General features: G+C 46.6%; 1 protein-coding gene across 1 annotated transcript in view; it reads right to left on the bottom strand.

Moving 5' to 3' along the window:
• LOC146861181 (dynein axonemal heavy chain 11-like) overlaps positions 1-27,758 on the bottom strand; it is a 2,741,463-nt gene that overhangs the window by 869,397 nt on the left and 1,844,308 nt on the right. The window contains exons 50-51 of the mRNA XM_085646213.1: positions 17,103-17,216; positions 16,868-17,011 (exon numbers count right to left, since the gene is read on the bottom strand). Coding sequence (XP_085502339.1) covers positions 16,868-17,011; positions 17,103-17,216 — 258 coding nt within the window. The remainder of the gene's footprint in view (positions 1-16,867; positions 17,012-17,102; positions 17,217-27,758) is intronic.

Genomic DNA, 27,758 nt, shown 5'->3' with positions numbered 1-27,758 from the left:
CACCAAATTTATCGTCTGAGGTTGTGTAACGCAGGAACGCTCTTATATCGCTGTTACCGTTCGTGGTGGTCGTTCTCTTTATGATACTAGTTCTATTCCCAATTGTCATAGTTTCACTTGTATGTGTGGTCCTTCCTGATGGGATTACAGATGCTGTTGGCGGTTCGCTCATTTGCAGGTCCTCCAAAGGCCCCTCCCTAGGGACTGACTCTGGTTTGGCACACCCTTTGCTTAGGGAGTACAGCATCTTGGACTTTTACCGCCTTGCCGATTTGTGGGGGCGATGATTGTCCTGGTGTTGGACCAGGTTTGAGTTTCTGGTCCGCATGGTTGATCTTTTCGCTGTGCTCTCGCTGTGGAGGGCTGGTGAGCTGGTGGGGGCCATCCTGTTGGACTGTCGGGCAGCCTACCAGCAATCTCTGTGACTCTGTGCCCACTCCCCCGACTAGGTGGCTTGGGCTGTAGGAGATTCCTTAAAGTTTTGCGGGCCTCAATCTTGGGGATAGGCTCTCCAAATGCAGTGTGTTGAAAATGCAACAGTGCTCTTCGCCTACCACTCGCCTCGCCACTCGCCTCACCTCACCTCAGCTCTTGGGATGTCCTGATGGGCATTCTGGTGATCAGGTGATCAGATGTCTATATGGCTGTCCGATGATTGCGGCACCTGGCGGGGCGAGCAGGGCGGCTGGTGAGTGGCTGTGTCTGGTGTTGGACACACTTCTCTGTCTCTGCCCCGCTCTCCGCTTGGTAGTGGACCCTGATGGGTGCCCGTGACGCACAACTACACAGCCACCGCCTGACTCTCTATGCTTTCGGCCCGACCCCCGGCTCCCTGCTCCCTCCTACTCCTCATAGTCCTACTGGAGGGGGCACCAGGTGAAGACTGGGAAACTGGGTGAGGGCTTGCGCTGAATAAAACTGTGCTGATCGTGGAGGTCCGTAGAGGTCTGTAGAGGAACGCAGGTGGAGAGCCGGTAAGTAGCGGGAAGGAGGGAACGGCTGGTAGAACGGCTGGTGGGACGGCAGGCTCCGGCCCCGTGTCAGTTCGTGATGGTAATGGTTCCCTTCCCTCGCCCGGTTGCCTCGCAGCGCCTCTCTCCAAGGGGTGTGGGCTGGGAGGAAGTGCAGAAGCTTCCCCGTCTACCGTCTGTCACCCCCGTTGCCGCCCATCACAGCCCACCTCAATCCACTACGTAGGGCAGGAGACCGGGGAGATCCTCCCGCCACCCTCGCCTGCTGCTGCACGGGAGACCTGCCGCCACTGCCAGTTGTTGCCAGTTGCGGCGCGATCGTGGTGAAGTTGTAGGAAACCGGGCGACCAGGAAGCTCCCGCGGCCGCTGCCGCTGCTGCTGCTGCATGCCTGCTACTCAGGCACAACAAAAACACGGACTGGAACCTGCACAAGAGTCAGTCACGGACAGCAACGGACAGCAACATGCCGTAAGAAAGAGTGCTGTACAGATGAATGAGCAAACAAAATCTGCATAATTACACAGCCAATAGATTAGGACAATTGGGGAGAATATTCCTCATCTGTTCTCATTGGCTCCTTTGCCTGCCAAATTGGCCTGTACCCCCATACCCCGCCCATACTATGCCATAAAGAGACATGTGAAGTGAGAAGCTCATCTGAGGATGGGCAGAGGTAGCATTGCCACCCCTTCGTATCTCCTTGAAGCCTATGTGCACTGCTCTTTAGCTATATTAATTAACCAATCCGACATAAATTCCTTTAAAGTGTCTTGCATGAGCTTTCTATTTTTCCCAGCTAGTTGTTGTCAAATGTAGTGATATAAGTGCATCAGATGTTCTCATTTATTTGCAGCACATGAAGGGGAAAACCCAAAATGTTACATTTACTCAGAAAGAGAATGTGTTTCCCTGCTGCAGAGGAGCATGTGATTGGAGAAGTGGATGACACTGGAGGAGGCAATTAAGGTGCACAGGTCCCCAAGATTTGCTAGCCTGTGATGCAGGGCATGTGCACTTTATTGGTGTGATGCTGCTGCTGTGAATTATGTAGAACAAGAAAGACTGTAATCAGAGAACACTAATGATAATTGATGTCATGTCATTTTGACAGGTACATATGTGTCAACTCCTTATGTTTTTTAGATGTTTTTCAAATTATATTTGGAAATAATCTGTCTCCTAAGTGAAAGTCTAGCTCAGGAACGATATGATTTTAATCACATGTTGTATAGGTGCTTAAAGGTTTTACTATTCTTCAATGTAAAAACTTTTCGAAATTTATTTTTGGATCAATGGATCATGGAATGGGCAACTTGAATAAGGTAAATGCAGTTTTACCCACTAGAAGAAATGGAAATAGCTTGAAAGACCATCACATGCACATAAACCTCCATTGCTAGAAGGGTGGCTAATCAATCTGGGGCGTAGAACCCAATGAAGAGGCTGCCTTAACTCATAATAGAAAATTCTTTGTACCAAAGAACAATTAGTTGAATAATAATAAACAGCTCCTGAATGGGGAAGTGATGAGTATGAGAGCTCATTAGGCATGAAGGAAAGGAAGCGCTAGATGCAGAGCACAATTATTGCTCACATTTATTCATAAAAAACAAATAAACACTGGTTGTGCCAGGATAATATCTGATTCACTGTCCTATCAATAGAAATAACCTAGGAGTTTCTACCGATTTTCATGCTGCAATTAGGAATAAGGTGGCAGCTAGATGTCTTATTGTTACCTGTACTTTAATATTTGACTCAGTATAATATTAGAAATAGAAATGCAGTTTGAAAGTGAAGGAATGTATTTAATTTAGCGAAAGAATATATAGTGGTAGAAGAGGTCACAGCAGGACGAAAAGGTGAACGTAGTAGCCATCTTTTTTTTAACATAAAGTCTTCTTCTTGCTCTTGATTGGTGTCATAATGATTCAGCAGAGGGGGTCATTTTACGTCACTCACTGACAGTCACCTATCATGGGAAGATAGGCTAATTTGACGAGAATGCTGAAGAGGATGCATGCTGGAGTGCTATCTGCATGACTTTCCTGGAGCTACGAGGCATAAGTGGGGTCGCAGAAGAACTCCAACAAGATCCTGCTGCATAACCTACAGAACCAAAATCAGCTGACAAGTAGGCTTGAGCATGGCAGGAAGCATGCAATGCTCTGTATATTTCACATTTATTTTACACTACTTGAAGTGAGCGAGAGGGAGGATGAAAGAAACTTGAGTTCAGTGACCACCTACTTGCAAAAGAATGTGAGGAGAGTAGTAGTCCTCCAAATAAAGAAAGATTTATACGTGGTAGGGCTTTGTAATTCCACAAAGCACAAAATCCTTGAACCCATTTTACAATGAAGTAACACATGTCGAATGCATTTAACTTGTATCAAAATTTGGAAGCGGATACTTTACAGTGTTGTCTCCTGGTCCACTTGGACTACACATAGAGTTCTATTTTCTTTTCTTACATTATTTTAAAACGTTTAAAATTAATCTTCTATTAAGGAAAAGCATTTCACTAGCAGACATGCCACATATATTTGGAGTTGGTTAGAGTTAAGCTAAAAATAAGTTCACAAGTTCTCATCTCACTCAGGCCGCAATTCTGAGTGGTGCTTTAATACCAAATCAAAGCAAAAATTACTGTTTACGCCCGGCAAGCTACTACTTCCCGGATGCCTATTTTGCACAATCCGTGGGTTCCCGCCAACCCAGCTCTTTCCCGGTATGTGTCAAGTGGACATACAAATAGAACACATGTGGTTTCTGCTCATCTGTGTATGGGGATATCCTGCCCTACTAGGGTGTTATCCCAATTCTGAGGTGCTTAAGGCAGAATGATATATGTAAGAAGTTGGGGTATTGATTGAGGTGGGTGGAAGTCCCATTCAGGCAACAACCACAATCCTTGTCATGGTGAATCACAAAAATCACTAAATTAACCTGTGCTTAATCCTCTGGTACCTTAGCACAAAACAGTCAGGCTTAATTTAGGGGCAATGTGTAAAGTACTTATGCAGCACACAAACAATAATAAAGGGAACAGTTCTACACAAGAAATATCTCACACAAATGTAAAAAGAAAATAGAGTAAATATTAAGTTCAGTCTGACCACGATGGATCGTGGGCCGGATACAGGGACCAGGTTAGTCCTGCTGAAAATGTTACCTTCTCAAAGTGCAGCACAAAGAGTTCTGATATTGGAGGTGGAACGCTAAGAGCAGGCTGGGGACCCTGAGCTGTCATTGCTGTAGCACGAAAAACCAATCAGGCGTTGCAGACTTTCATTGCTGTAGCTTTGTGTTGGTGGTCATCGCGGGCTGTCGTTGCTCTAGCAAGAAGTGCAAATGTTGCTTTGCCAGTCGGCACTAGCGGTCGCTGTAGAGTGAAGAGTCAGGTCCACCGCAGCTTGACATTGGCAGTCTTTGCGGGTGGCAGTGTCTGAACTTGAACTGGCCACAACGTTCCACAACGAAGAGCCCAAAACGTCAGAATTTCATCTTTCTTTTTAGGAGGAGCTCGATGATGCCAGCCAAGGGTCCAGAACCTCTTGGGGATTAGGAACTCATTCCAGCATCGACCCCCGGGGCTCCTGCAGGTCCAGTGCAGCAGGTTAGATGGGCAGTTGCAGGAAGGCCTCTGGAGCTTGTTGTATAACAGTAGCTCAGCCAGAAGGTCAGTCAACTGACACGTGAAGTCACTCAGGTTAGCCTGGGATGAGGAAGCAGGTTCAGTCTTCCTTCTCAGAGAGCAAAGGCAGTCCCCAAACAACAGGACAGTCCTCTGATAGCACCAGGCCATTCTTCTGTAATGTTTACAGATCCAGAACTGTTCTGAAGAGTTGATCTGTGGGTGCAGCATTTATCCTTGGTGCCAGCCTTTGTGTGAGAGGCGTCATCCTGTCCTACCCCCACATCTGGTTCTGGAAAGGTCTTCCTTTCCCCTGTCAAGGATATAGGAAGTCTTGGGTGACAGAAGGCTAGCGTCAGGTTCAGTGGGGGCTGGTGATATTTGAAAGTGGTGGGGCATAAAAGTTCTGCATGAGTCCCCAGTGGCGAGTAAGCGTAGCAATCGAGCCTGAAGGTCATAAGGGGTAGTTCAGGGGGCAGGGGGGGGGGTGTTCTCTACCCACAAAATGTTGGAAAAAAGAGTGGGCAAATGATGCATTTTAAAGCAATTTTGAGAAGGCAAGTAGGTTAATAAAGAATTGTAATTATAACATCAATAAAGAGATTTTATATGATAATGACATAGGTTCCAGTTGTTTCTGAGCTCAATACAGCACTACAGAAGTCATTTTGAATATACACTCCAATCCATAAGCAACCAGCTTAATAATCTATGTAATATTTCATCCCACAGAAGCAAGATACAAAGCCTACAAAGTTAACAGTCCAAAGAAATTTGTAATGGGACAGCGAGACTGGGACTTGGTGCAGGACAGGTATTCCATACAAGCTGCATGAGTACAATCAACCCTTTGCTATAATTGTGCAGAATTGAATAAAATACAAGGTTTTGCTCCTTTCAGCACTCCTACCAAGGAATGTCTTAAGGTACACTCATGTAGCTTATGACCAACGTTGGTTACCAGTACCACCATCCCTGCTCCTTCCCTTCCACAGGGGCATGAAACAGTGTTTTATCGTCCTAGGGATCAAGCTTGGCACCCACAGGATTCAGCTTGAGTATGCCATATTTTTTTTTAAACTTTCAATATCTGACCTGTTGCACAGCACACACTCGAACCTAATCATTAAATCGGTGGCGCTTCAGAGCCATTTCACTCGGTACTTGAGGAGAAGCTGCCATTTGCTGCAGATTCTCATCTGTTACTAAACTGCACGCAGGGCAGCCAAGGAAAGAGTGAACATGGATAAAATAAAACATACCTCAAAAGTTGGCACCACGTTAATTGTGACTCAAGCTGCAGAATCTTGCTCACAGAACGCTTTCCCCATTATGGTAACGTGAGCAGCAAATGCTATATGCACACAAATAAGTGCAAGTGTGTGTACACAACTATACATGCCGATGTTTTAAAAGAGGAACGTGGGAGATTTAGAAAAAATAATAATCGAGAGGACGTATTTCTCCCATTGACTTCTATTGTTGTGGAGGCAATTTCAGGTGGGAGACAGACAAAATAAAGTCATTTTTGGCTTAAAAATTGGGAGTCTTGTGTGAATCGAGTCTATTGGCATGAAGGTGCTGCCCTGCCTGTAATCGAAAGAAACCAAACCCGGATCTGACCAGTCTAACTACATACAGGTTACTTGGGCTGAATTTAGCCCAACCAAGAGCAGCCAGTCTAAACTCTGACTTAGAAACTGTGTTGAAGGCCTGGTGTGTGGGGATAAAGCATGAGAATTGTGATTGACTGTTGAACACGGGTTACTTAAGTCTAAGAATCATATATTTCGGACTTCATCACTTCATTGTAAGATTAAACCAAGATTCTTATTATTATTAATAATCATGTTTTAGTAATGTACTATTTTAAATGCATCGATCATGAAGGGGCGCACTGGAAGGGTCATTGCTGCCGATAGGATGAATGCATTTTCACTGTGTATGTCACATTTAGAAATACTTGGTAACGTGAATTTGTTTAGCTTCACGCTTCCATGACATATTATGCACAGCACAGTCGAACAAATGTTAATGCAAGGGGGGACCCAGGGGGTGCAGGGCGCGAGCCAGGTCTCCCCCTGGGTGGCTTCGCACAATGGAGCGGCCACCCAGGTGTAGGTTAGGGGTTTTAATTAGGTGGGCGCGCGGCGCGGGGAAGGCGATAAGTAGCGGGAGGCAAGGGCGGGAAAATCGCTGGGCCCTCGGGAGCGGGGAGGAGGGGCTGGTTTACACTTTTTGTCCCATCTAGCGTTCCGTAGTTTGTGCGCAGGTGTCATGGCGTCACAGGAGGCGGTCCGGGAGGCGGTACGGGTGCTGTGCGAAGCTGGCAGAAGTGACTTGTTGAAGCCCGGCGTTGCCGGCCAGGCATGGGTGGGCCTTGACCTCGCACCTCGTAAGGCCAGGGGGGCGTCGCTCGAGCGGTGGCGGCCTGCTTATCCCCGGGGCCCGAAGCTGTGGAGGAGGTCGCGATGTGTCCGGTGGTGGAGCCGGAACCGGCCCGGTTCGTGGACAATGAGGCACAGGCAGGCCCGTCGGAGGAGGCGGCCGAAGAGGCGCAGGTATGTGCTCCTGCCCGTCTGGTTGTGGGCGCTAGGCGTGCTAAGGTGGGGGGAAGGAGGGGGCGGTCCCTCTCGACGGCCGGTCTTCGTGGGAGGAGAGCCGGTTGCAGGGCTGGTTGTCAGGCTGGGCGTGCCAGGAGTGAGGGACGTGGGAGGTGTATGGAGGTGTTGCAGGCCCCCGGGCCGGTTCAGAGGCAAGCCACTACCCCAGTTCCAGGGTCCGTTGAGTTGTCATGGCAGAGCAGCCCTCAGCTGGTACAGTTGAACGGGCAGACGTTTCTTTTGAGCCCCGCGACGCCATTGCCTGGTGTTTTTCCCCCGGAGGTGCCTAAGGAATGCCCCTTAATGGGGAATTCAGTGGTTGTGCCACCCAGGAGGGTGTCGGGGGCCCTGGGCACAGTGGGGACGGGTCCGGTTCACGTGGGAGGAGGCGCTTTGGGGTGGAAGAGTGCGAAGGAGGGGGCGGTTTTTCCGTCATTGACTGCCAGTCCCCCTGAACTAATTGGCGCTTCCCCCCTTGTTCCTCATGGCGAATCTACAGGCCAGGCAGCTTTTCAGGGCACGAGCTCCACGTTGGGACACGCGGCACAGGTTTCCAGCTTGGAGGGGTTTTCCACTAAGGGGTTCCAGGCGCCACGGGATGGACAGTGGATCTGGGTGGATGGTGAAGATGCCTCGGGCGTTGGGAGGGGTGGCAGTTTGGAGCGCCAGGGGTTTGCGACGCTTGAGAAGGAACGTATTGGTTTGAGCGGCTTCCAGGAAGATATGCCGGTTTTAGCCACACGGTTTGCGGCCGGCAAGCGCACACGGCGGATGGAGCACGCTGCGGCTCTGTCTGGGGGGCCTACTGAGGGGAGGCGATCTGGAGCGGATTGCCTTTCCCAGCTGGGTCACCCCTCCACTAGGGGGACTGATCAGCGGCGTTTGGGGTTTGGGAGAGGGGGTTTATTGGATGGGATGGGGGACAATGGGGCACCTGTTGGTGATCTTGGTGTTTTGGGGCGATTGGATTTGGACAGGGATGAATTGGAAGAGGGGGAATTGAGGGACGGGGATGGTGCTTGTGGGGAACAACCGGGGAAATCTGTGAGGGGGAAGAGGGGTTTTTTGGGGCAACCAAATGTGCTTAGTTTTTTGCAGACGTCTAGTGCGGACAATGCAACGGACCAGGCTCTGGAAGCTACCAGTCGCAAGCAAGCAGCACGGCCCGTCAGCACTCTTCGACCAGCTCCTTTGCCTACAGGTACTACGGGGTGGTGGTCGGTTTGGCAACAAGGGGGTCAACCGCCAAAAGCGACCAGGTCTATTGGCATTGGGGGAGATACGTTGGGGGACAAGGCATTGTCTGAGCAGCAAGGTTCCTCCTTGGGTGTGGGGAGGGGGGGGGGTTGCCCCCGTCCCTGGGTCTCAGCCTCTTCTGGATCAGGGTAAAGGGGCCCCGGAGGCAGTGGAGGAAGATAAAAATATACACAAAAAATTGCCTTATATGGGGATTGCTATGCCGTTGGGCTCGCATTTATCAGACAAGACAAAAAGCAGGATTTGGCGTCATGAGTTTGTGGATGTTTTCAAATTGTTGCACCGCGACATTCAGGCAAAGGAGGGCTCCAAGGAGGAAGAGTGGGAGCTGGCGAGGCGTCCTAGGGTACCTAAGACTACTGAGAACTGGTCTTCTGCTTTCCTGATATATGCCAGTGTATATTGTGAAAAATACCCAGACAGGGCGGTAGCGATTTTCAAATACATGGATATTATTCGGAAGGCTCAGAGTAACTTTGGGGGTTTTGTGTGGCTGTCATATGATGAGGAGTTTAGAGCTCGTCTAAGTGTGTCTCAGGACAGACCTTGGGGCGATGTGGATTCCGAGCTGTGGCTACAATGGATGGCGTCTTCTCAGCTGCCCGCTACTACGCACACGGCTAGTGGTTTACCTATATCTTATCGGCCCTTTCCCGCTCGTCCCGCCCAGCCTGGGGCGGGGTTTGGGGGCAGAGGTCAGTCCCCTATTTTTGGAGTCTGTTGGAATTTCAACAGGGGTTTCTGCAATAGGCAGTTTTGCAGATATAAGCATGAGTGTTCCCAGTGTGGTGGAAGACATCCCCTCACACAATGCTTCGCTGGCCAGCGGTTCGGTGACATGGGCAGGGGGCAGAGGGGAAGAGGCAATGCTTTCCAGTTTGCAGGAAAGGGGTCCTAATCCGGTTAAGTTGGAGACTTTGGGGCAATGGTTGCAGGAGTATCCGGATGTTGAGGCCGCCAGCAGACTTTTTTGGGGTTTCAAGGACGGCTTCAAAATAGGTTACCAGGGGCCGAGACTGGGTAGGTGGTCCGATAATTTGAAGTCCGCAAAGGAGTTGCCACAGGTGGTTCAGCCGAAGTTGCAGGATGAAGTGGAGGCAGGAAGAGTTGCTGGTCCTTTTTTCAGCTGTCCTATGCCCAATTTGATTGTCTCTCCACTGGGGGTGGTCCCCAAAAAGAAAGCAGGGGAGTTTCGTCTGATACACCACCTGTCATGGCCTGAGGGCTCCTCCATTAATGATTTCATATCGCCCGACGATGCATGTGTGTCCTACGCTTCCGTGGATGATGCCCTGCGTTTGGTTAGATCGGCAGGGAGGGAGGCTCAATTGGCCAAGAGCGATATCCAATCTGCTTTTAGGCTGTTACCCATTCATCCTTCTGACTTTGAACTTTTGGGAATGCAGATGCAGGGGGCTTTTTATGTAGATCGGATGCTTCCTATGGGCTGCTCTATCTCTTGTGCCCTCTTTGAACTGTTCAGCACGTTTTTGCAGTGGCGTTTCACTCAGGTTACTGGTCATGCCCTCATTTGTCATTATTTGGATGATTTTCTTTTCATTGGCGTTCAGGGCACAGGTCAGTGCCAGGAGGCGTTGCTGTCTTTTCAGAAATTGGCGCAAGAGCTGGGTGTGCCATTGGCCCCGGATAAGACAGAGGGTCCGAGTACGACGATGGTGTTTTTGGGTATTGAAATAGACACCGTTGCTATGGTAGCGAGGTTACCAGCTGTGCAAGTTCAGGAAATCACTGCATTTTTGTCCTCTGTGATTGAAGAGCGCAAGTTGGAGCTCAGGAAGGTGCAGAAGCTTTTGGGCTATCTTAACTTTGCATGCAGGGTGGTCCGTGCTGGGAGAACGTTTTGCAGGAGATTGGGAATGGCCATGTCTGGAACTTTTCTTCCTCACCACAGAGTGGGTATTTCAGCGGCTACACGGGCTGATTTGGCGATATGGTTGACTTTTCTAGCAGATTTTAATGGTGTGTCTTTGTTTTTTGCGGATGAAGACATGATTTGGCAAGTGCAGATCTACTCGGATGCATCTGGTGCGCACGGCTTTGGCGTCTTTTGGGAAGGCCGTTGGTGCGCGAAGAGTTGGCCACGTCATTGGCTGTTGCAAGGTCGCAGTATCGCTTTTCTAGAGTTTTTTCCACTTTTGGTTGCCCTGTATGTTTGGGGCGATGAGTTTCAGAATCGTTCAGTGCTTTTCCACGTTGACAATTTAACGGTGGTACAGTTGATTAACAAACAGAAAGCCAGGGATTTGAGAGTATTACGCTTACTGCGCGCTTTTATGCTAAAATGTTTACAGCTCAATGTTGTGTTTAAGGCGCGGCATATCCCGGGAGTGCATAACAGTATAGCTGACTCTCTGTCTCGTTTACAGTGGGCGAGATTTCGCAGGCTGGCCCCTGGGGCGGAACACACCAAGACTCCAATCCCGCAGTGTGTCTGGGAGTGGGGGGATTGAGACTTGTCGCTTTCGTGGAGAACTCCATAGCGGCTTCTACAAGACGGAGCTATCAGCAAGCGTGGAGAGAGTTCTTGAGCTATGGTAAACTGTGTGCCGAGAATAGGGGGAGTTTGACCGATGCTCATATGGTACTAGGTTTTGTGTTACACTTGATTGACAAAGGTCTCACACATACTACTATTTCTGGCAAGTTGGCGGGGATTTCCTTTTACGGGCAGTTGTGGTGGGGGAGGGATCTGGTACAGGGGGTTTTGGTGAAGAGGGTCCTCAAGGGTTTAAGCAGGGTGCAGGCAGGGACGAAACAGTTACGCAGGGCGGTGACTTATGATTTGCTGCGAAGAATGCTGCGGCAGCTACCTTTGGTATGTTATGATGAGTCTGAGTGCAGGCTGTTTAGATTATGTTTCCTATGGTTGTTTTTTGGGGCTTTCAGAGCTTCGGAACTGCTTGGGCTGCGACATAGGCCAGGTATCCGCAGTGATGAGGTATTTCTCGAGGGGCACAGGTTGAGCCTTTGGTTGAGAATTTCAAAGACGGATCAGCTGGGCAGGGGTAAATGGGTTTTCTTAAACAGAAGTGAGGATGTTTTCTGCTGTCCTGTAGGGGAATGGGAAAGTTTCAAGGGTCCTAGTGGTGTTGCTCTGGGACTTGTATTTTGCCACGCCTCGGGGCAACCTATTTCCGTGGCCCAGTTGCTGGTGGTGATGAGAAAGGTACTTCTTCTTTTGGGGGAAAACCCTTTATGTTTTGGAACACACTCTTTTCTGATTGGGGCAGCCACAGAGGCGGCCAGGTTGGGGTGGTCCTGGGCAGACATACGCCGTATTGGGAGATGGAAGTCCAAATGTTGTGAGAAATATGTTCGGAAAGTCTATGCATAGCTCCTCGTTTTCTTTGGTTAATCATTGTTTTTCTATCTAGGTACGGCACCGGGGCCCGTAAGTTCGAAAAAATCAACATGGATAGTAGGACACTCCTTCGTTAAATGGGCTGCAGTCTATGCCGAATAACAGATGTGTGGGCGTTCCCTTGGACTGCGCAGTGCCAGCCACGAGGTGGTATGGAACGGCAAAGGGGGAATGCGTTGGGAGGGTTTGTTTCCGGTGCTGGCCACGATGTGCTCTGGAAGGGGACCGCCGCATTTGCTAATTATTCATTTGGGTGAAAATGACCTGGTTGATTTGTCAGGGCTGTCGCTAATAAAGTTGATGAAACATGATCTGGAGGTCCTCCAGGCTACCTGGGAGAGCACCCAGTTGATCTGGACAGAGTTCATTACGAGGTTGCACTGGAGAGGAGCACGTCATCATGCAGCTATGGAAAAAGCGAGACGGAAGGTTAACCGTACTATGAGACATTTTTGTGAGGGTCATGGGGTGCGGGTCCTCGCTCATCCCAACATAAAATGCACCGAAGGGTATCTGTTTCGTGAAGATGGGGTACATTTATCTACCATGGGGCAAGCATATTACCTGCTGGAGTTACGGGATTTGATTGCGCAAATTTGGAAGGAACAGATATGGTGCTCTTGAAAAGGGGTTTGTTGCATTACCACCAAGTTTCTGGGTGGGGCAGGAAAACTCTGTTGGTTTTCCTGGGTGGCGGGGTTTTGCTGGGGGGGTGGGCAGCCTTGAGCGGGTTAGCCTATCCTCCAACGGGGGAGGGGGGGAGCAGTCACGTGAACAGGAAATGAGAAGTAGGGGAAAATGCACACAGGGGTCAGTATTCTGTTTAGGGGTGGGGTTTTACAGTGGGGGTAGGTTTTGGGGAGATTTGAAGACAAACTTTGGAAAGTTATTTCATTGCAGAAAATTATGATTTGGCACCTGTCTTAATAAAGTGGCCTTTTTTGCTAACAAGTAAGTGGTGGTTGGTGATTTATTGTGCGAGGGGGGACCCAGGGGGTGCAGGGCGCGAGCCAGGTCTCACCCTGGGTGGCTTCGCACAATGGAGCAGCCACCCAGGTGTAGGTTAGGGGTTTTAATTAGGTGGGCGCGCGGCGCGGGGAAGGTGATAAGTAGCGGGAGGCAAGGGCGGGAAAATCACTGGGCCCTCGGGAGCGGGGAGGAGGGGCTGGTTTGCACTTTTTGTCCCACCCACCCACCCTTTTTTCATAGCCATTGTTTTCTTCCCCCTTTTTTCTTGGTGTTGGCGATAAGCCGATGTTCTTTTTCCTTTTGCCACGATAAGACAGGTTTTTCTTTTGTTTTGTTTGTCAGGCCTGATAGTGTCCTGGGCAGGCGGGGTTTTGCTGGGGGGGTGGGCAGCCTTGAGCGGGTTAGCCTATCCTCCAACGGGGGAGGGGGGGAGCAGTCACGTGAACTGGAAATGAGAAGTAGGGGAAAATGCACACAGGGGTCAGTATTCTGTTTAGGGGTGGGGTTTTACAGTGGGGGTAGGTTTTGGGGAGATTTGAAGACAAACTTTGGAAAGTTATTTCATTGCAGAAAATTATGATTTGGCACCTGTCTTAATAAAGTGGCCTTTTTTGCTAACGAGTAAGTGGTGGTTGGTGATTTATTGTGCGAGCCCTCTTTGGTGTTTAACACCATGCAACTGTGTTATAATTGTGTACTTTCCCTGCTTCCCTCCCCTTTCACTTGGTTAGTTTTTGGCGGCTGCCCACTGGCTCTCCCTTCATCTTTTCATGTGCCCCCTTTCTTCAAAGCTAATTTCAATGGTGAGACCACAAGAGAAAGCATCCCTGTGAGTTAGGAAACATTTCCAGGCGCTCTCAGCCGAGTCAGATGGCACGAGGACACCACCCCGGAATTATAAGAGAGTCTGAGGCCAGCATGAATGGGTTTGTAAAAATACACCACACCAGATCCAGTTTAATGTCAGCTACAGGCTGGTGCTAACACTCACCATAAATGCTGCCGCCGGGCCCTCTAACCGATGCTCCACTCCCTGCGCTGAATCGATCCTGTGGGTGACAAGGAGCAGAAAGAAAAGGAAGGGCTTCCCTCCTTCTGCACTGCGAATCCAACCAATACTGGAGCAGCAGGGTTGAAGCAGGCTAACCCAGCGCTCATTTTGAGGCTGGGGGCCTGTGCCTACAATCCCTCAGCTGTTTTACAGTGCTGGGATTGCAGGTTTTGAAGTGCTCATGTCAGATTTTCCGGCTGTAGGCAGCCGGCCAATCTGACATGCGTACTTTTACACCTACAATGTCATCCTGCAACAGGAGGCATCTGCCCCGCCCCCACCATTCACTCGCTACAGCCGGCAGCACACAGAATAACAAAATGGTAATGACCATTTTATTGTTCTGTGTTTTTACAGCTGCGCTTGTAGCAAGTGGAGTGACACTCTTCTGCCCACGAAGAGAAACCGCCCGTGGTCAGGTTTCTTTGTGTGTGCTGGAGGCAAGTTCTTTGAAGTGTAAGTGAGGCAAGGCACAGCTCCACCCTTAGCTATCCTGGCAGAATGGCCCATCCGGCCCACACCTGGTTCCCCTTTGCCTCACTGTCTGGGAGGAATAGACGTACCGTAATAGCAGAGACATTCACAGTCATGTGACCCAGGCCACTGGCAGAAAGTAAAATTGATAAGTACAAGAAAATGTCAACTTGTTAGAAGTGTTATTTTCAGGATTGTGACTTAAAGTCTTAAAGTTCTCTACCTGCTCCCAGCCCAAATATATCACTTATTAAATATAATAAAGTAACCCATTGTTAGCCAATGTAAGTGATAGGCCTTACAATAATGAAAAGTGACTTTAGGAGTTTTTCACTAACAGGAGATGGAAACTTAAACCCACAAGTACTACTTTTTAATTAAATAGAATGCACCCTGCTCTGTGAGCCATTAGGGCCTACCTTATGGGTGACTTGTTTGTATTAAAAAGGAAGGCTTACGCCTCGCAAAAGGTTTATTTTGCCAGGTTGAAAGGGCAGTTTGAAATTACACTACAGGCTGCAATGGCAAGCATGAGGCATGTTTTAAAGTGCTACATTAGTGAATGGCAAAACGAGTGATGCAGGCCTACTAGTAGCATTTAATTTATAGACCCTGCGTACATGTAGTACCATATACTAGGAGCTTATAAGTAAATTGATTATGCCAATTAGGTGTAGGCTAATGTTACCGTGTTTGATGGAGAGAGCACAAGCACTTTAATAGTGGTTGGCAGTAGTAATGTGACCAGAGTTCTAATGCCACCAAAAAGGTAAATTCAGCAAAACAGGAGGAGTAAAGGCAAAAGGTATGGGCAATACCATGACAATGATATCAGGTCTAAAAGGGTACAAACTGCACTCCTGTTAAATATGGCACCACATGCAATTGTGCTTGGGAGGCCATATAATTTGTGGTTCTAACTGAAAATATTGCTCTGGATTTTCAGCAGACAGTCAACAACTATCATGGCACACACCTGTTTTTGTTATACATTATCAGAAAATGAAATTTTAAGGTTGCATTTCATGAAAATGTTATATAATTCAAAGTTAGCTTTTGCCAATGCACATTCTGGAATTTCCAAACTATGATAAATATCATTTGCAATACTCTAGTTGACAGCAAGATTGTGCTTATCCTACACTAATTCATGCAGTGGCCCATCGTTACTTTCAAAAGGGCCCACCCCCACAGCTTTTGGCCGACATAAAGAGTGTCTGTTAGCCTGAACAAAGGTCAGCCTGACAGACACTCTTTATGTTCAGGTCAGGCAGACAGGAGCTAGATATGAGCTAAATGCGTAGGCACCTGGCCGCCTGAGTTGAACTTTGCTGGACTGTATTATCTTCAATCTGGAAAAGAGCTTTGATAGCCTCCTCCTCAAGACGAGGGAGGCGTCACTGATAGCCGTGGACCTAGGAGCTTCGGTTTTAAGCACTGACATGCCCAGGCAGAGTATCTATCAGTGACACTTCATCACAGAGTAGGGTGGACTCAGCAGAATTATTGACTCATTCAAGTCTGTGACGAGTGAGGGACTGCTGCCTCTTCTCATTGCCAATGAACAACAAAGGCTTCCCTCCCCATAATGCTGCAATGTGAAACATTTGTTTGGTGCATGCTTGTAGGTATGAATGTGTGTATACTTGTGAGTGTGCGCTGTGAATTAGTGTGTGTCTGCACGTGCACACATAAGCACGTGTGCATGTGTGTGTATGGGTTTGAGCAAGTGTGCATATGTGGGTCTCTGGCCGGACTGCCCCCAGCTCTAATTACCGGTTGCCACAAATTAAACATTAATGACCCTTGACATAAAGACAGTCACTAGTAAAGTAAACTAAAAACTATGGAATCATCTGAATTTTGTACACAATCGAAGTCTCTCTTTAGCCGTTGATTGTTTTGTGTGTCTGAGAGTTGTGTGATATTGGAACCCTTAAAGTAAACACCCCGAATGATTGAATGATAGGTATATTCATAATTTTTGTCATGCACAGGTGGTTTTGATATTGTTTGTGTCCATTATCAGTTAGTGTTAATGAACAAGATGTAACCTAATTTTTTGAATAAGGATTAATGTTTTAAACATCATATAATAGCTTATTATTAGCCCAAACGTCGTGTGAAATGTTTTCTTGTGATGCCATTAAAGGATCCGTGCTGTCACTGCTGCTGCCCCTGTGACTTTGATAAAATAATGACACTGGTGTGAAGCTGTAGAGAAGACAGTGTATGTTGTTTTGTACTGTGTGGACAGTTTACTGCTACTTCCTTGACATCTACTGCCCACCTTTCTGCATCCCTTCCCATCGCTGTCTATTTCAGACAGAAGGTGTGAACCGGGAGAGCAGATACGTCTACCACATTTCACTGGCAGGACATGGACTGTTTCAGCATTCCTGGAAGCCTAAATGTTTCTGGACCCAGTATCAGGTAACATATTATTTCCATCAAGCACACATTCCTGCCGCAGTGCCACAGACCCTGATTCTCCAATGTGCCACTCTTCCAGACCACCTACCTTACTCATGCACACTTTTGCCACCTTCCAGCTTCTGTCTTTTGGAATTTTGCCAGTGGGAGCAAGAAGAACAAGGACAGCGGCTGTGACGTTGGTAACTGCAGCAGGAGGATTGGGGAAGGTCTTCAGCTCAGTCAAGTTTAACTGAAAAAAACACATATTCGCACAATGAATGATTCATTTGGATGCTGTAAAATGTTGTCATATAGAACGACTGCCCTTTAAGGACCATTACCCTGTTTAAAGTGTTTAGGGCAGCGTTTGCAGCCATCAGAGCTGGCTCTGCTTTGGCAAGATCACTCTCCGATTCCTGCTGCTGCTTGGTAACTTCTTCTTGAATGGCAGCCACCTGCAGCAAAAGGGCAAGGATTAAACATGGCTACATGAACACATCTTGTGGTTTTGAGAAACCTGTATCGCTGTTTTTAGTGCATTGTTTTTAATTACATTTAAGGATCGCATTATGGTGGAAGCTGCCTCAACAGTATCCCAGAGCTAATAGGCTGTAGGAAAAGGCTGCTGAATCAGCCACCGAGCACGGGGGTGGAAAACATTTCAAAATGGTGTCTTTACAAATAGGATGATGAACATGAAACAGCCCTATGTGAATGAAGATTTGGGAACCATACAATCCGATAACAAAATGGCGTGAAGGTCATAAACCAGAAAAACGGTCAAACCTTGATGCATCCTCGTGGAATGTTTCTTTTATTAATAGCATCTTTTAACAATCAGTGTGAGGAGCCTATCTTGTGTGTTGTTCTGCTTCTAAACAAGTCTACGAGAACATTTATGGTTTAAAGATAGGCCTGCTTAAGGTGGATGCTTCAGTTTGTTGTGCTTTTTTTTTTTTTAGATCAGACTACTTTTCCTGAGTTGTTAGCAGCCCAGTGAGAGGGCCCTTTTGCTTTGTTGACTAATTCACTGCTTAATGCTATTCACGCAATCTCTAACGGTAAGGCGCCTGACTGAAGTGGAATTCAGTCTGAGCTAAATAAAGAACACCTGCCACTATTTGGCGGCATGTCAGAATATCGATCAGAAAAACATTGTTCCACAAAAATATCTGAGGCAGAATAGCAGGTGCCTTTGAAGATGTACATGTAGGTAACTATAGATGTCTATTTTTAACTCCACATCACCAGGGTACATGTTAGGTAAAGTAAATCTATACTTATACATACTTATCGTCACAATATTTTGGTAGTTGATATTCTGGCTGTGAGAATTGTGTAGCACAAAATGTAGGACTCACTATTCTGGTAGTATACCTCCTTATTAGTTTAGCTGTGATAATTGGCATCCTTAAGAGATCAAGATTATCTCCATCATGGAATATTGCTAAAATAACCATTTTTTCCAAGGGTAATCCAATAACATTTCTGTGCACTGATGCTAAAGTCTACGCACCTTTATTAACAATAAGCCACAATTTAGCACTGTCTCAGTGTGCGTCACTATGGTTAACATGAGCCTTATTACATTATTATTATTTATTTATTATTTAAGAGTTTTATATAGCACTGGCCAAACCCGAAGGTATCAGAGTGCTTTACAACATTTATCGTGATGCAATCGAACACAAAGTATAACAATAATAAACACATTGATTCGTGACGAATCCTGTTCAGGGAGGGGGAAAAAGGAGCGAGTCAAGAGGTAGGTGATGTAAAAGCCTTCTTATCAAAGTGACTATATACTGCAATGGGCAGGATTCTACGTTAGGCAGCAACTATCCATTCTGAAGAGCTCGGTTGAGAAGAGGTCTTTGAGCTGGCTTTTGAAGTTTATGAAGGAGGGGATAGTCCTGATATGGACTGGGATGGAGTTCCAAATTTTGGGCGCATTTCCAGAGAAGGAGCGTGATAAGGTTTTTTGTTTGCGAGTTTTCGGTGGAATGAAAAGTAGAGTGTTAGTACTCCTGAGATTCCTTGTCTGACCGGCCTTATTGAGTTTGGAAGCCAGGTAGGCAGGTTTACCAGGGTGCAAAGCTTTGAGTGTGAGACAAGCAGTTCTGAAGTTGGAACGCATTTCGATTGGGAGCCATTTTAGCTCTCTGAGAGAGGGAGAGATATGTTCGTATTTCTTTACTCCAGTGACCATCCTGGCTGCTGCATTTAGAGTTGCTCTGACGGGGAGCTAAGTGAGATTTTGCCGTACCTTTGAGGGTTGCGTTCCCATAATCCAATCTGGACAGAACCAGGGATTGTGTAGCCTGTTTAAGGTCATGTGGAGGGATGAAGGGTTTTATTTTGTTGAGTAGTTTTAGGTTGAAGAACGCCCTCTTTGCAGTGTTCTTGATATGTTTGACCATGTCTAAATTCGGGTCCAGAGACATTCCCAGTGATTTTACGGAGTCGGCCGGGGTGAGATTGCAGTAGAGAGCATCAATGGTTTTTAGGGGGTCGGCTCTTTGTTGGATATGAGAAGGATTTCCATTTTATCTTAATTGAGTTTCAGGTGGTTGAGGGATAGCCAGTGTTGGACTTCTCTTGGAGTGTCGTTTAGTCTCTGAATGTCAGCAATGGAGGAAGTTTCTAGGTAGATCTGGGTATCGTCCGCATAGAGGTGGAAGGGGATGTTGGCTTTTTTGAGTATGGTGGTGAGGGGCTCCATGTAGATGTTGTAAAGTGATGAGGAGAGAACTGATCCTTGAGGGACACCCCTGCTTATGGGGAGTAGGTCAGATGTGAAGTTTTTAATTTTTATTCTTTGGGAGCGGTTCTGCAGAAAGGAGGTAAACCACTGTAAGACCACCTCTTCTGCTCCAACCCTTTCTCGGAGTACATTGATGAGCAGATTGTGGTCTACCATGTCAAAGGCTGCCGATAGGTCCAGGAGTGTGCACACAGTGGCAGGCCAGAGCTACATTTTACAGGCTGCTTCTGTGGGTGGCACAAACAGTGCTGCAGCCCACTAGCAGCATTTGATTTGCAGGCCCTGGCCACACACAGTGCACAATACTAGGATCTGACAAGTAAATCAAATATGCCAATCATGGTATCACTAATCCATAACAACAATTTACAAAGGGAGCACTTGCACTTTGGCACTGAACAGCCGCGGCGAAGTGCCCAAACCATCTAGACCAGCAAAACGGAGTCCAACACACAGCAAAAACACAGGAGGCAACAGCAAAAAATGGAAAGGAGACCCACGCCAATGGTGCCAGGTCTAACACATAGGTATTAAACTACCAATCAATACACTAAAGTGTATTCATTTAATTATGACCCCATCTTCATGGCTGCCTTTAAAGTCTTGTGAAAGTTGGAACATGTATCATTGCCCCTGATGTGTTGGTTGAATATGATTAAAACTGTGATGTGTTATATCCCTTAAATTGTCTTTGTCATGTTTTCCTGTGGCCATAAGAAACATAGCTGGGTATTCTGTTTTTGGCATCAATCACGTATCCATGGAGGTTGTGATGGTGAATCCACTTCATCGTAAAATCTGTCAGAAGACTTTTTGACTCCATTGCAGGAATTATTTTTGCTATCTACCGTTAAGAGGGTATTTTAACATTCAACGTGGTAGGAGGAACCCTTCCTCTTAGTTGAAATATTTCTGTGTGTTTCTGCAATCTTTCCTTTCCTTTCTAATTTATCAATTTTTTAAATCAATTTCTAGCTAGCAAGATGGTCCTGCCGGCAGCTCTTGTACCAACTTAGGGGTTTACAAAATTCCTGATAAGTCTGGTTATGGTTACAATAATTTCTCAGTATACGTATCATTCCCTTTTTTGACTTTGAAAAGACTCCATGGAAAATACAACAGTGCCAACTGACAGAGGCTGTCAATAATGATGTATTATTCTTCGGAATTTTTGACACATTTCGGATTGTTGGTCGCCATTGAAAGGATCACATTACACTGCTTGTCAGAGTGTGGCAATGTGAAAGCCTAGGTGTTTACCACTTTCAAGAGTTAGTACCTCAGTCACATTCTAGTTTTTGATGATGTGGGATAATTTTGACGTGGAAAGGTTTGTGGATCTATTATTGATTGACTTTCATTGATTTTTTCTTTTATATACAATGTGGCTGTAACACCCATCTACATTTAAGAAAAAACTTAAAAGAAAATAGAATGTTAAAAAAGAACGAAACTGTTCATCTAAAACGTTTCAAACAGGTCACTAAACTTTTTTCTCAGACTTCTTCACTTAATTTCTGACACACATTGATGCATAGTAGCACATAGCAGATGGTCAATGGTTCCGATGCCAATACACGCGAAGGGGAGAATCTAGCCTGGTCAAAGCATATCAAAAGGAATGTGTGTTTGAAGGAAGTCCAGTTTTAAGAATCTGTATAGCCAAAATCAGATTTTTTTTCTTATCTAATAGTTCTTAGACTTTTCAGAAAGTAACCAGTTTTCTTAAATGTAGGAAAAAAAGTCTACCTACGTTATTAGATGGTTTATACAGCACAGGAGAAGATAGTTTAACAACAACGCACATTAATATTTCCTATCAAATATATTATACTATCAAAACTGATTGAGGTACATTTTTCACAAACAATAATTTTGTCAACATATAAATGGTTTTGCATATGTACACCACTAACAGCATATTAGTCTGTCAGCTTCCAAAGTCCCCAGTACAGTTCAGAAGACAAAATCATTTTTCTTCAATTCGCAGGAAAGTAACACCTAAGGTTGAACTAGCAGCTCCCACTCTGGGCATCATACGGAAGAACCACAATGAACAGTTGTATTAAGTAGGGTGATGTAACATGATTTGACTCTTTCCAGAGGAATTTAAATACTGCATGTGTTTTGTTTTTAAGTGCATCATTCTGTTAAGCTAGTTAAGCGACTAAAAATAGATCTAAGGTGTTAATGGTAGGATCTATTTAGTGTTTGTGTAAGCGTATCACCTAGTGCTAAGTTGGCAACCATTTGTGTAGTTTATATTTTACATCTACAATTACATTTCTGCTGGACAGAAGCCAATTCACCAACATGATTTTTCATTGAATTAACTGGTTTTGGTTTTCGTATTCATCAAAACACATATTAAATGGTAACCATATCCGATATAAGGTATGTGTTAAGGAAATGAATAGCTTTAATTGCCTGTTTGGGTGGGTTTTTAATTGTAAACAAAACCACTGACACTGAAGATCACGCACTAAAAGGTGCCAGATTTGCAAAATAGCAAAATACTATATTCATTGTAGGAGAGTAGGATCTGCACTTATGTAGCCGCCACTTTTTTTCTGATGTATACACTGGTTTCTGAAATATAGTCTGGCTGGGTCCCTGCTAATCAGGGCCCCAGTCTCTCTGTTCTCTCTAAACGACTTTGGGTGCATACTAGATGCCCTAGTGATTGGATAATGTGGTACCTTATGAGCCCCTAGTATATAGTACCTTAGGTACCTAGGGCATAGGTACTTCACAGGCTTACCAGGGGCTGAAGCATGTATTATGCCACCCCTGGGAAGCAGACTAAATCTGACACCACAAGCCTGCTACTGCAGCCTGGGTGAGGTAGTGTTAGCACTCCTCACAGAGGTATAGGTTTCTATATCTCACCATACACACACATATAAACCTATCAGCCACCCCTATGGCAGGCCCTATCAATGCTGAGGGCAGGGTTCTTGGTTTACAATGTGAGGGGGTGCCTCTGCATGAGCAGGGCCCCTCTACAGCTGGCAGAGTCTATTCTCTATGGCTGTTTGTGGATGCAGTTAAACCATATACTCTTAAGTGCATTAAAATGCTAACTTTGGAATGACTGCATCAAAACATGTCGTGTTTGGTGTCAAACAACTTGGAATCATACCCCCACATCAGTCCATAATGTGGGAGCATGATCCAACCCTTCTAGAGGGGACGACATGTACCCACTGTAGTAAAACGCCAGAAATCTGAAAGAGCCCTGGCATCACAAAATGGATGCCACCAGCACAGATACTGGGCTGCCCTCCTGCTGCTGACCGAAACTCGCAGTGGAGGAACCCCAACAAAAGGCATCCTGTCACAGGGAGGTGTCACTACCTTCCAGACAGGATTTAGTGTATTGGAGCTGGGTGGGTGTACTTCTAGAGTGCTTTGAAGTCCTGCACTGGGGAGCAGTAGGCTCCTCTGTGCATATGCCAGCTCAAACCGGTTCAGGGCTACCTGTCCCTGCTCTGGCACGAAACTGGACAAAGGGAAGTGGGTGTAACTAGAGGAGTGGTCATAGAGCTAGTCCCTCCCCTATCTTCAGAATAAGATAGCAAACTTTGCCATTGCAAAGCAGATAACCCTGGACGACGCTCTACAAAGAAGAATTCTGGCCCTTCGAAGTTCCACTACCTTTGGAAGACAGAAGAATCTCCCTTGGAGTCAAGGAGTGACTCCCCTGCTCGGCAGGCACCAAAAACCTTAATCAACAGTCGCAAACGTTCCCACTCCCACCGGAGTTTGAAGTCCCTGCAGCCCCGGAAGTGGATTTCCTGACTTCCCGACGGCCATTGTGAGTCCCCAGCAAAGCTGAGGCAAGTGGACCCCACGAGTGACGAGGAACAGCAATACCCGGGTACCATGCACTATTGTCTAGTGCAACCTCTTCACGATGTTCTATGAACTAGAGCATTGGACCATTTGTGGCCCAAGCCTCCAGTAGGCTTTGCAGCAAAAATTAGAGGTCTACCCCATCCCGAGTGACCGTGGGCTCCTGTGAAGCATTTCCTCAAGAGGCATCTTTGCAATCCCTTGCCCGTTGGCTTGTGGATTCCCCGAAGACTTTCTTATTGACTAAAAGGGCTCCCCTGGTTGCTCCAGGCCTGCCCTCACTCACGCTTTCTGGGTGAGTCCCTCAGACCTTGCTGGTCTGCAACACTGACCTTCTTTGATTTCCACAAGACTTGCTGTTGCTAAGGCTTGTTGTCTCCCATCCGGTTGCCGACACCTTAGTCAGCTGCAGACGTTGTGGGACACTCCAAATCCAGCTGCTGGTCATGGTCAATCTCTCCTGGACCTCGTGAGCGAAGAGTCAAAACACCATCGATGACCTGACATCCGTGGTCAGCCATCTTCCTGGCCACCGGTCACTGGCAAGTGACTTTGAACACTGTCCCTTCAATTTTCAGGTCATCTGCATCTCGAATCCACCTATGGATTCCACCGGACACTTCTTCAGTCGACGTAAGCAGCAAGTCTTCTTTGGTCTCCATAGAAAACAGCGACACGACCCGACACCAAAAGACACCTATGCACCCGGCTTCCCTGGGTGAGGTAACACGTGCACTCCGGTGCCCTAGTGTGTGTTGGCCCTTGAATTACTTACCTTGTAAGTGGCTTACTTGTAGACTTCCTCGAAGTACCCTAAAACTTTAAAAATCAAACCGCGACTTGCTCCATTATAATAAATAGGGAACCCGCGGCTGTGTTCACACACCGCATGCCTCTCCCGTGGGTCGATTACTTACCTGCTTTCACTGCAGTGGTGAAGCCCCAGCGATTCTACAGGCCCTAGGCCTTGTCATTTTGCAAGTCGACTTTCCTAGCCCATTTTTTTAGTATATGGTCTGGTACGCCCCTAGGGCCCCAGCCATATTTGTACTTAACTTATTGTGAAACGTTGATATTTGAATGTGTTTCTGGCTTCTAATCTCATAAAGGGATTAGTAGAGTGTGTCTAGAAATAAATACATATATATTTGATATATATACCTGTGTGGTGTCCTTTCATTTGGTAATTCAAGAGATTATAAGGTAAAACAAGCTGCTTTACATTCCTCTGAGACTTAGCCTGAAGGCTGCTCTCCACAGCTACCACTAGGATAGCTTTCTTTAAAAGGTTGTCTTAAACCTATCTACCATAAGAGTCGAATTGGACTGGTGCAAGGTGCCACTATAACTAGTGACCAGCATATGCCAGGCCAACTTCTCACATTGGTGGGCAGTGTGTGGGTTCCCAGCTTGCCATTGTTTTGCCAGAAAATCTCTATTTGAATTACTAACTGAAAACCACTAAAGGTACTCAAGGTACATATAAAAGTCAAACTTAGTATCAATAAGTTCTACTGAACTTAGAGTTGTTTGTGAAGGGATAGCACACCCTTGCTACAGCTCAAGCTAGGATCAGTAGGCCACAAACTATTGTAGGTAGTACAACACTGCATAACACTAGAATGTCCTTAATAGATGGAGCCAGTGGATCCACCCAACCCCAGTATAAGGACATTACCTTCTTTGACTTGAAGGCCATGTGTGTTGCAAGACACCTGGGATTAGGACAGAGTCCCTCCACTCAACACCTGATAAATCTACTTGTAGCAGATGATCTTAGACTGGCTCTAGCAGCTGGTGTTTCTGGATCAGGGGGTGGGTCAGCCATAGTCTCTGGGTCTGATGATGAAAATCAAGATGACCTCTGAGACTTAGCCTGAAGGCTACTCTCCACAGCTACCACTAGGATAGTTGTCTTAAACCTATCTACCATAAGAGTCGAATTGGACTGGCGCAAGGTGGCCACTATAACTAGTGACCAGCATATGCCAGGCCAACTTCTCACATTCATGTACTCAATATGATATTTATGTGCATAGGTTTGTAACAAAGCATTTTCATGATAGTGGTGTTTCATAGCTAATGGTTGCCCTGCACACTAAAAGGTGAGAGCTAAAAGAGTCTCCTCGAAGTGTTAGGATTGAACACCAGGGATTACAGAACGTGTTTGTCAGAGATAGCTTGGATACCAGAAAGCATCTTGTATCATAATGTCACAATGGACGCAAATTCACATAGAGCAACTATGAAGATGCCTGTGAGTATCTTAGATTTACTCCAGCCATTTTAGGTTGTATTAGCATCGATTTATTCTGGTGCAAAATCATATATGGATAGGCCTAGTGCATGGGATAATTTGCAAAGATTTGTTAAAATGCATCTCCCAGATAATTTGACATCTGTAGATGTGCTCCAGTTGTAATATTTGCGAATATGGTGTAAGAAGCAGGTGTAACTCTTGAGTTCTAGGCTATCAGAACTGGCTCTGTCGTAATATCTTAATAAATAAAGCACAAAAGTAACTCCGTGGAGTGGTACTGGAGCCAGCATGAACGACTCTGGCAAGCACCTCCCAGTGTGTTAACAGAGGTTATGAGTTTTTTCACCAGAATGGAGAATAACACAAAGACTGGGTCCATTTCCGCATGTTGCTCCCTTATGAAGGAAATAACGGGATAAGATCTGGACACATTTACCGCCTGCTGTAAGCAGGTGGTAAATGTACTGGCAGCTATTGACTCACCGATTGCTCGAGTCCGCGTTGTTATTTCGCGGGGCACTCGACAAGGGTGCCACCTGTCCCCGCTATTGTATGCTTTAGCTGCTGAGCCCTTGTTGAGAGCACTGCGAGAATATCGTGGCCATAGGGACCTTCGCTTCCCTGACTATAATGTAATAGTGTCGGCCTACGCGGACGATACGCTTTTGTATATTGGAAACCCGGAACTTCATCTCTCCCCTGTTATTCATGAGGTGTTGCGATATGGTGGGCTATCGGGGTTGAAAATCAACTGGGATAAATCTTTGATTTTCCGGCTGACACCTAGCACGACTGTCACACAGTTGGATTATCCTTTGCAGTGGACTTCTGACCCGGTCCGCTACTTGGGCATTCAGGTTCATTCTGATGCAGAACTAGTGATCCAAGCAAATTATGGAAGAGCAATTGCCCAGCTGAGTGATGATGTCGATGTATTCGTCTCCCACTCTCACTGGTGGGGAGGGTCTCATTGATGAAGATGGTGGCGTTGCCCCGCTTTCTCTTTCTTTTCGTAAATATTCTTATAGTAGTTCCTCGTAACATGTTTAAGGAGTTACGTATGTTGATGACTAGGCTAGCCTCGGCGGGTAAAACCCTGCGGATCTTGCTGGACACTCTCATGTTGCACCAGATCTTGAACTTTATAACCGGGTTGCACAAGCTACACACGCTCATGCCTGGATTCATGGTCCCCAGAAAATTCTGCCTCTCCACATAGAGAAAGTGGCTGCCGCACCTGAGCCATTACCTTGGTTCTTGACTAAAGCTCCCAGCAGGCGTTGCGGGGTTCTGGACTCAGTGAATTCAGTGGTGCATGCTTGGCACGTCCTTCTTGGGATGTTCGCTGGAGCTCAATTGTATTCGCTTTGAATGCGAATTGAGTGGTGTCATTGGTACGCACTTAGCTCAGAACGAGGCCCGCTTAGATCATTGCAAAGTCTAGGTATGTCCAAGATGGGTGATCTCTTTCAAAACGGCAGAATGGTAACCTGGGACGATGCAGTGGCTGATAAGGTGACGCCTTCTGTGTTAACACAGTTTCAGTTCTTCAGAACTAAACATGCTCAACGGGCGGTACTGGGAGACGAGCTGGCCGAACCCATGGAAACTCCTCCCTTTTCCATCCTACTCCGTTCCCAGTCCCCTATTAAATTAGTCTCTAAACTGTATGCTTCGGCCTTGCAGACTAAGATATCCCCTTATTCTATGACTAGATTGGCCTGGCAGGCTGACATTGGGAAGCAACTCCCGGATGATATCTGGTTTTTTAGTTGTGAGGTCACTGGTAAGGTCTCTCTAAACGGCAGGCACGACTGGTGCATTTTAAGCATTTGAACAGGGTTTATTATACACCAGAATGCCTACACAGATATGGGTTATGCGAATCTGATAGCTGTGAGAGATGCGTCATGCCGCGAGCTGGTTTCTTCCACCTGGCATGGCAATGCACCCAGGTTGTGATATTTGGAGTCACATCTTTGCAATGTTAACTGAGATTGTGGGCATAACTATCACACCTGATCCGTTAGCGCTGCAAGGATACATGAAACCCTTGCGAAAAAAGTACGCAAACTGATCGGCATGGGCCTACTTTTAACCAAGCGTAGACTCGCAATG

This window comes from Triturus cristatus, chromosome 3_1, assembly GCF_964204655.1.
Source record: "Triturus cristatus chromosome 3_1, aTriCri1.1, whole genome shotgun sequence".
NCBI lineage: Eukaryota > Metazoa > Chordata > Amphibia > Caudata > Salamandridae > Triturus > Triturus cristatus.
Note: the sequence above shows the minus strand (reverse complement) of the source record. Positions and strands in the feature narration are given on the sequence as shown.